Source organism: Phaseolus vulgaris, chromosome 10 (genome assembly GCF_000499845.2).
Source record: "Phaseolus vulgaris cultivar G19833 chromosome 10, P. vulgaris v2.0, whole genome shotgun sequence".
Taxonomy (NCBI): Eukaryota; Viridiplantae; Streptophyta; class Magnoliopsida; order Fabales; family Fabaceae; genus Phaseolus; species Phaseolus vulgaris.
In genome coordinates this window covers 42,779,918-42,789,993 of record NC_023750.2, presented here as the reverse complement: position 1 = coordinate 42,789,993, position 10,076 = coordinate 42,779,918, and the positions used below count along the sequence as shown (strand labels likewise).

Sequence of the window (10,076 nt, the reverse complement as noted above, 5' to 3'; positions counted from 1 at the left end):
GTTATGCATACCTTTGATTTATGTGAAGTTCATATTATAATAAAATTTGCCACTTAGCAAAGTCACACACAACCTAATTCTATATTCAGTGGAATAAAAAACCCTAGGCATGCACGTGAAGGGAAGGTTAATTTTTCTCTCTTTTTCACCTAATCTTATTTCCATATTATAATGCCACTGCCCTTTGATCAAACAGTGTAAAAAAGTCGTTATTCTTTTTTTTTTTTTCCTTTTCTACTATGGAAAATTCACTACAATCATCAAATAGAAACCAATTTTTAGAGACCAAAATAATTAGTTGCAATAGTAACTAAATTAGAGACTATTTTAGAAACTAAAACGGAAATTGATTTCTAAATTAGTTTCTATTATTGTTAAGTTTCTAAATTGGTATCTAATTAACAACCAAGGTTTTAGAGACCAAATTTAGAAACTAAATAATTGGTAGTTAAAACCTTGGTTGCTAATTAGATACCAATTTAGAAACTATTTAACAATAATAGAAACTAATTTTTGTTTTAATTTCTAAAATGGTCTTTAATTTAGTTACTATTGCAATTAATTATTTTGGTCTCTAAAAATTGGTTTCTATTTCATGATTTTTTTGTAGTGCTAGTAGTTGTACCTGAGTGGAGAGATGGGGCCCAGGCACGGTCGGTTGACGTGGTGCAATTGCTGACGTGTTGACCTTCTTCTCCTCTGGTCGACTGTCCTTTCTTGCTGTCTCCTTTGGTCGGTCGTCCCTTCGTGCTATCAACTTCGGTCGGGCGGGGGAGGGTACCTGCGAAGGCACTCCGACGCTCAAGTAAGTATGAGATTCTAAGCGCAGTTTCGTAAGTGAATGAAAACGTACCTTTCTCTGGCTTGAGCACAGTATTTATAGGATTGCCTAATGGGCTTTCTATCCCTTGGGCTCAGGGTGGTTATGGATATGTCTTGTCAGTCGTGCTCCGGAATACCCGGGGAACATATCTTCTCTAAACGCATATTCCTTATTCTTCGGAGGTGTATCTTAACCACCTTAGCTTGTCACATAAATGCCCTTACATTTATTGTGCACATGGCCGGTCGGCCACGTGCGTTCGTTTCCATTTAGTGTATAAGGCCGGTCGGCCACGTGCGTTCGTCCGGTGCCTACCAGTACAGTAGTTTAATTTAGTTATATACAATTTTAAATTACTCAATTAAATTAAATATTAGTTTGAAAATTATTGTATATGTTATACTAGAGTTGAGAGGTTTTAAAGTAAACAATGTTTACTCAACTAATACTAAATTTGAAAGCAACTCGTGCTGATAAAAATATTTAGATTATCGTTGGCGAAGTTTTGACATTAAATTTAATGATAATGTAATAAAAACATTGTAGTGATGGTGAAGTTAAAGGGGTTTAGCTCATTAATTGATCTGAATAGTTGTAAATTCTTTTATATGGGTTCGGTTATTTATAGATAAAAAAAGCTAACAATAAGAAAATAAAAATGTCAACTTTAAATTTTAAAAATAAAAAACAATTAAACTCAAATTTAATAAATTTAAGTTTACTATGATTATATAATAACGTTTTAAATGTAGCTGGCTGGAATATAATAATGTTGTTATATTATGTACTGGTAGGCACCGGACGAACGCACGTGGCCGACCGGCCTTATACACTAAATGGAAACGAACGCACGTGGCCGACCGGCCGTGTGCACAATAAATGTAAGGGCATTTATGTGACAAGCTAAGGTGGTTAAGATACACCTCCGAAGAATAAGGAATATGCGTTTAGAGAAGATATGTTCCCCGGGTATTCCGGAGCACGACTGACAAGACATATCCATAACCACCCTGAGCCCAAGGGATAGAAAGCCCATTAGGCAATCCTATAAATACTGTGCTCAAGCCAGAGAAAGGTACGTTTTCATTCACTTACGAAACTGCGCTTAGAATCTCATACTTACTTGAGCGTCGGAGTGCCTTCGCAGGTACCCTCCCCCGCCCGACCGAAGTTGATAGCACGAAGGGACGACCGACCAAAGGAGACAGCAAGAAAGGACAGTCGACCAGAGGAGAAGAAGGTCAACACGTCAGCAATTGCACCACGTCAACCGACCGTGCCTGGGCCCCATCTCTCCACTCAGGTACATATTACTATCAATTTCTTGAAAGTCAGTAATGTTTTAGTTTAAGTTCAGAGTTTTTAGTTCTAGACTTTGTGGACGGTATATAAGTGGAACTGTCCTGAGGAATCGGTTGGTTAGAACTATGTGAAATAACTTTTTTATAAGAGTTAAAGTATTATTGAATATTTTTGTGTTATTTATTTATTTTTTAATAAAAAAAAAAAGTAAGTTTCTCATCATATATTGGAACAAACATTGATGGCATAAATATGAAATTATGAGAAGGTGTTTGATGTAGTTGTTATCCAACATATCTTTAAAGTTTGAGTTAAATCAGGGATGATAAAGAGGAGTGGCTCGTGCAAGTTGGTTCGTGGTCTGATAAAAAAAAATGTAGTACAAACTGCATATTCAACCCATTGGCTTGTTTAGGCTCGCTCGCATAACTCGTTGCTCGCGTGAGCTAAGTGTGGGACAGGACAAGTTGGTTTGCAGTCCACTATGAAAAATGTGGGCCGTGCTGTCTATTCCAATCCATTGGCCTGTTTAGGTTCGTCTGCATAATCCATAGCCCACATGGGCCAAGTGCAAGGCAGGATGAGCTGTCTCGCATAAAAATTTCTTTCTGCACTCCATACTTTCTTCATGTAGCCACATATTCTAGAAAACTCTAAAATTATCCATTCCAAATTCCATAATCTAGAATACAAATTTATATTTTGGATTGTGCAATTTGGAATATTGTACAATCTGAAACACAAATTTTAACTTTCAGATTTTATAACCTCGAAAGTCACTAATTTCACATTTTAGAAATTTTACTCATATCTTATTACGCATGTGTTGTGAGAATAATATTGTGGGATCATTTATTTAATTCATTTAAATAAATAAAAAAATTATATTTATTCAAAAATTATATTTAAAAATTATTTTTTATTAATTTTATAAAAAAATATGTGAATTGACTAAACCTTAAATTCACTAAATAACTCTTATGTGGGACTTAAATTCACTAAATAACTCTTATGTGGGACGAGACAGTAAAATCATCCTAAACTAACCAAATAGATAACAAATCTATAAAAAATAAGTTATAAACCCAAATAATGTATAATGAAAGAAGTTTATATATACCACACAACTTTTCCAAGAAACCATAATGTTGCTTCTTAGCTTTATTCACCACCTAACGACAATGACTCACTAATGACCCTATATACACATAAACCCTTGTCTTCTCTTATAACAAGTTAAAGAACACAAAACCTAAAATTACATATATTTTCATAATGTTATAAAGAAATCTCTCTCCCACACACACACTCTTTCTATCTCATCTATATTAATATACTTTTACTAAGTATCTATGTTATATAGAAAAACAATTTTCCATTCAAATAGGATATTTTTCTTCTTAGTTTAAGAAATAAAATGGTCTCTAGATTTTAAAACCTAAAAATAATTTATTTTTCCTCTTTTTTAAATCAAATGTAAATTGGGTTATCGGTGAAAAGTTATTCTTCGTACTAAAGTTAGTTCTACACCTATATATTTCTTCTATTATTTTTATGATAGTTTTTTAATATTTATCAACACTATCTTCTGAAATTGAACTCTCAATGGATGTAACCTTTTCTTTATGATTTTTTTTTAATCAGTAACAAAAAAATATATTAAATATGAAATTATGAGTGGTGTTTAACCCAATTCGAAAAAAAATACTTTCATTTAATTATTTTGGGCATTTACTTCATTTGACAAATTTATATTGTGTGCAATAAGGTGTCAAGTTTGAGATTGATAGAGATTTCAGCATATTAAAGTATTTTGTAGAACCTTTTATTTTTACTTCTGAATAAATGTGAATTAGTTTTAAAGTGTTTAAAAGCCCATAAAATTTACTATTATAACACAACAAATACAATAATTTATATTTAAAAACATGTGTAAGAGCAAAAGAAAGTAATATTAATAAGGTTTGCAACATCTAAAAATAACATTTATTTGTTATCACTACAAGAAAATCATGAAATAGAAACCAATTTCTAGAAACCAAAATAATTAGTTGCAATAGTAACTAAATTAGAGACCATTTTAGAAACTAAAAAAAAATTTGGTTTCTAAATTAGTTTCTATTATTTTTTATTATTGTTAAATAGTTTCTAAATTGGTATCTAATTAGCAACCAAGGTTTTTGCTACCAAATTTAGAAACTAAATGATTGGTAGTTAAAACCTTAGTTTCTAATTAGATACCAATTTAGAAACTATTTAACAATAATATAAACTAATTTAGAAACCAATTTTTTTTTAGTTTCTAAAATGGTCTCTATTTTAATTTCTATTGTAACTAATTATTTTGGTCTCTAAAAATTGGTTTATATTTCATGATTTTCTTGTAGTGTATTATAGAGACTAAAAATATATTGATATCTAAAGTAATTTATATTATTAATACTTTATAAATTGACATCTAAATTAGCTACTAAAGTTTTAGCTACTAATATTTTAAATTCTAAAATTAGTCTTTGAAAGATTAATAGAGACTAACTTACAATATAAAGTAGTTAGTAGTTAAAACCTTGACAACTAACGTTAGATATCAATTCAGAAACTATTGCATAAAGTTTTATTACCAATACAAACTACTTTAGATACCAAGAATTTTTTAGTCTTCACAATACTAATTTAATTAATATATTAATTAACCATTTTTTATCTAAAATTAGTTTTAAAAATGAAAAAAATTTGGGATGAATAAAGAGCATGGAAGTTTGAAGTCATGGGAGATTTCTAAATAAACATTGTACTTGTTCCATGTGTGAAGTTGTCCAATGTTGTTGTTCTCCCTTTGGTAAATGACAAAAAATGCAATGAAGGTGGATGGAAAATTAGAAGTAAGAATTTGACCAAAAGAGGTAACTAAGGAAAGATGGCAATAATTTAAGGCCCCAAAAGAGTGGGGTGAGGGGACAAGAAGCCATTATCATCTTCCATCTTCTTTACACACACATGAAAAGATCCCTTCACAAAGGACCATGCATGCAGCAAAGCCATGCCATATCCTCCATTTTTTTGGATATATTATCCATCATTCTTATGCCAACACCAAGTAACACTCACACACCTCACATACACCATGTGCTTTGTTTCATCACCCACATGCATCTATTCTCACTTCTTAACTTCCTCATTCCATCATCATCACACTCTTACAACATCAACTTAAACCTAATTCCAAAGTGAAACCTCTTATATATTTATATGCTTTTGAGTCATCTACATCATAAACTACTAACTACTATTGTTTAGAGTTTATTCGAATTAACTCCACAAGAAAATCATTAAATAAAAATAAATTTTATAAATAAAAAATAATTAATTACTATATTAATCAAATTAGATTTTAGATTACAAATTTATTAATATTTAGAATAATTTTTATTGTTAATAAATTTACAAACTAATTTCTAAATTAGTATCTAATCAATTATCAATTATTTTAAAATTTAAAATTAATAGTTAAAACACTGATAACTAAATAAATATCAATTTAAAAATTAGTCTATTAGTTTCATTAATAATTAAAATTATTTTAAATATCAATAACTTTTTAATTTTTAAAATAATATCTATTTTATTTCAAATAATAACTAATTATTTTTTATCTCTAGAATTTGATTTCTATTTAATAATTTTCTTGTATACAAATTATAAACTCAAAACTAATATTATTTGTAATACTATACGAAGAACTTTTATGAATTATGAGAATTGTAACTTTTCATGTAAAATATTTAATACTATAATCTAACGCAACTAATTGATAAATGAGTTATACTATTAGAAATTCAATTTTAATTATTTATTAAATAAATATAATTTACTTTAATTAAATAAATTTATACGTAAAAAAAAAAGACAAATTTCTTACTATGACATGAAAGATATGATAAAAGAAACATTACATGGTCCAATAAATTAGTATTGTTTTTTGATACCGACATTGGCTACGCACCAATGTGTACATACACTGTACTTTCTCTGTACTCTTTCTTCAAAATATCGTCACTTTCTCAAAAGCTGAAGAAAAAAATAAATAAATAAACATATATATATATGCACTTAATTTTATGAAAAGCTCTCATACTAACATCCCTTTAATTATCTTTTTCTTTTTTCAAAGAAGAACTCTTTTGATGTTAGATAGTATAAAAAATGTATAACTTTTGTCTTCTACCCACCACATTTAAATTTGTTATACCGACTCAATCTAATCTAATGGTTACTTAAAAAATCATATCATATATTTTCTAATCATGTTTCAAATCTTTTGTGTTTGATATGGTTTTTGTTGTACAATTAAGTTATTTTGATCTATTTTAAAAGGTTAAAATAAATAAATATAAATATATAATGAAACTTTTTTTTATTGTTATAAATATTATTTTGAAATTATTAGAATGGAAAGACAAAAAGAATTTAAATATGGGAACTCGTGTTTGGGAATTTACGTTATCACGCATGACTTATTCATATTATAAAAAAATTTAAAGTTATTTATTCTGATAATTTTGAGATAGAATTGCATCAAAATGATAAAAAAAAAAACTAGAAATTAAGGTATTAAGGTATTGATTACTTCTGTATAATACGGAAGTAAGTTGTGGATCAACGTATTTCAAATAAACTTATATCCCTCCATTTATTTATTACTTTTGATGTTTATCATTGTGAAATTTTTTAGCTAAGAATGAGTTTATTTTTATTTTTATTTTGCCAAAGAAAACACCAAATTTTAATAACTATAACTAGATAAATTTTATGAATAAATTATGTATCACTATAACATTGTTTTACTACATTTCTCACTAAAATTTGTTTTACTACATTTCTCACTAATATTTGTGCCAAAAATATATTAATGAGTGTGATTGTGATATGAAATTATTTTTCATATTTTAGTCAGTTTTGTAATGAAAGTGAATACCAAATATATCACTAGTACAAAAATAGGAAATAATGACTATTTGTTATTCATAGTGCAGATCACCTGTCATAAAAAGTGTGATGTGGCAATACTTTTGTAATAAACATAAAATTTATTATGCCAATTGAAAGTAGAAATTACATACTAAATACTTACTATATCGATTTTTTTTAGAGACTATACATTATTATATGCAAGTGGACGATATTGTTATGAAATGAGGAAATATGATAAAACAACAAGATTTAGAAAAACACTAAGTTATTATAGTATAATGGTTATTATAATAATTATCATACAAAAATATAGATTCTATCATAAAAAGTCTATATCTTATTACGATTGTGATACTAACTGTCATAGTAAGTCAAACTTATAATTTTTATGACAATTCTTGAAAAAAAAAATATAATGAAGAGTGGTACTTGGATTATATGTGTTGATAATAATTGTCATGGTAAATCAAACTTACTCTAACGATTCTAAGTAAAACCAATCAACACATAAAAATCAAACTCTATATTGATTTTATATAATTTATGACCGTTTATATATATGTATTTAGTACAATAAAAAAAAAGCATAAACTTTTTATATTTATGTGAGTTAGAAGAATTGATTATTGGTTGATGATTAGTTAGTTAGTTTGTGTTGTAGGTTTCACTACTAAAAATTGTGTTAGAAGGAAAGAAGCAATTAATAAGAAAAGTGCATATAGATAGAGTGAAGGTAGTGTGTGAGAAAGGTTAAAAATAGAGTAATGGTGAATAGTATGAGTGCATATAATGAGAGTGGAGCCCATAGGAAGGGGAAGTGTCTAGAATTGGGTGGACAGTTATATCAGTCCTGAATGTGTACCTAATTATTTGTTTATTTAACAATTCCTCACAACTCAACTCACATGACTATGCTCAACCAAATTGCAAGCTAAGCACCCATTTATTCTTTTAATTCACCAATTACTATTATTTTGGGCCTCCCACCCACGTTCCTCTCATTATTTCTTTCATTCCTTTTCCCTTTCCTTTAACGCACTTCCATGTAGATGCTACGTACACACGACGATCTTCCAATTTCACTGAAATCCACGCAATCCACCATTTTACGTCTTCATTTCACTCCACAACCCAAAACATCAACACATTCTTTCATTGTTGCTCGTTTATTGTAGTAAAACAGATTTTGATTATCAAATTTCTGAATTGGGGAAAAGGTGAAAACAAAAGAAGCAAGAGTGGAATCTACATTACAACTGAATGAAACTCTTTTCTGACTTTCTAGCGTAAAGGGAAAAGAGAAAATAAGAGAAAAAGCTAAGAATTCAAATTTATAAGACAAAATTTTTGAGATAAGGTAAAAAGGGAAAGAGAGTGCTGAAGCTGAGGGTAGTTTAAACTTAGAGCTGCACCCTAAATTAAAATTAAAATTAAAAAAGAAACTAAATAACGTGTCTAAAATCTGGCCCACAATGATGATGGTGATGATGAGGATGGATCAAGAACTCATCTCCACCGTTGGATACGCCGAAAATTGAACTCTGACTCATCAGTTGCTGATGCTGATGCCGCTGTAGCTCCTTCTGCCGCCTCAACTCCAAAACCTTCCGATGCGAATTCGAATGCTTCGTCGACATGAATGTCGGGCTCGCCGCCGGACGGTACTCCGGCACCAGCCGCCCGGACTTGAACCTCACGCCGCACGCGTTGCACAGCGTTTTCGGTCCCATAGGTCCCGTTCGCCACTGCGGCGTCTTCTCAGCTCCGCAGTGGAGGCATTTGCGTCCGGAGCACTCCGCATTCGTTCCCTCTCTCTTCTTCACCGGCGAAGCCTTCGTATGAGGCAGCTTCTCCTGCTCCGGCGCTACTAGGTGGAGCAGGCGTGTGGACCAGTCCCCCGGCGCCGCGCGTGAGCGCTTGCTTCGCGCCTTCCCCGGGAGAGGCGTCTCCGAGTGGAGAAACGGTGCGTTTCGAGCTGTTTCGTCGGAAGCGAACGGCGGCAGCGTGTCGGTGGAGGATGAGGACTCCGGCGTCTGCGGTTTCGCGCCAATGGCGGTGGACGGCGCGGCGCCGGAGAGTAGCTGCAGCGTCTTCAACTCCTCCTCGGCGGAGAACGAGTCTTCAACGAAGTTCGAGAGCCATTCCAGTTCCGCCATGTCATCGTACTGTGACAAAATCACGCGCAGAGAAAACTCAATTTCAAAAATAATACACGTATTTAATTTAAACTAACTCCAATTATGACAATTAACTGTTCATTCCGTCATTTAATAGTTAAGCTCGGGGAATTACTCACCGGAACGCAGAGTTCTCCGGAGAATTGAGGATCGCCGAAGCCGCGAGGGACAATGGCTGCGGCGAAGCGGTTGTCACTTCCGGAAATTGAGGAGTTGCAGCTGTCAACAGCAGTGACGGTGGAGGAGTCGGTGGAGTTCCCGGCTACATTGTCGAAGAAACCGTCGGACATAATGGCGTCGGCGTGGGAGAAGTCGAGGAGATCATCAATGGCGAAAGGCTCGCCGATTTTCTGGTCGGCGTGGCGCTTCTCCGGTTGCGAGAATTGGTCAGCTCCTCCGGCCGCATAATAGCCTCCGACGAAGTACTCCGGCGCTTCCATATAGACAAGTGTTTTAGTGAGAGAAAGTTAGAGAGAGAGAGAGTAGTTGGTGTTTGTTTTAAAGAGAGGGAACGCAGCGTTTTGATAGGAGATCCGTTTGGTGTGTCTCAGAGTCTGAGGGGTGTGGGAGTGATGGTGGGGTTTTGAGGAGTAAAGGAGTGGCACAACTGTAGTTTCTCACACATTAGAGCATCTTTTTTCATGCACACATTTTTAATATTTTAAAACTAAAATCAACAGGGAAGTGACTTCCAACTTCTCTAAACTTTCATTTTCTTTCCCTTTATTTTCCAAACCACATTTTCTTTTCTGTTCCCCCCTTTTTTACTTTCTACCACCGCTTTAATATTCTCCAAATTATTC

The 10,076-nt window shown here is 32.2% G+C and overlaps 1 protein-coding gene across 1 annotated transcript; it reads right to left on the bottom strand.

The window, feature by feature from the left end:
• Nucleotides 1-8,261: 8,261 nt before the first annotated feature.
• Nucleotides 8,262-9,840, bottom strand: LOC137819359 (GATA transcription factor 9-like). Its single transcript, XM_068623175.1, has 2 exons — nt 9,393-9,840; nt 8,262-9,261 (listed from the first exon to the last, which is right to left on the bottom strand). Exons 1-2 carry the CDS (start codon nt 9,711-9,713, stop codon nt 8,539-8,541), a joined length of 1,044 nt encoding a protein of 347 aa, XP_068479276.1. The 5' UTR covers nt 9,714-9,840; the 3' UTR covers nt 8,262-8,538.
• Nucleotides 9,841-10,076: the final 236 nt, after the last annotated feature.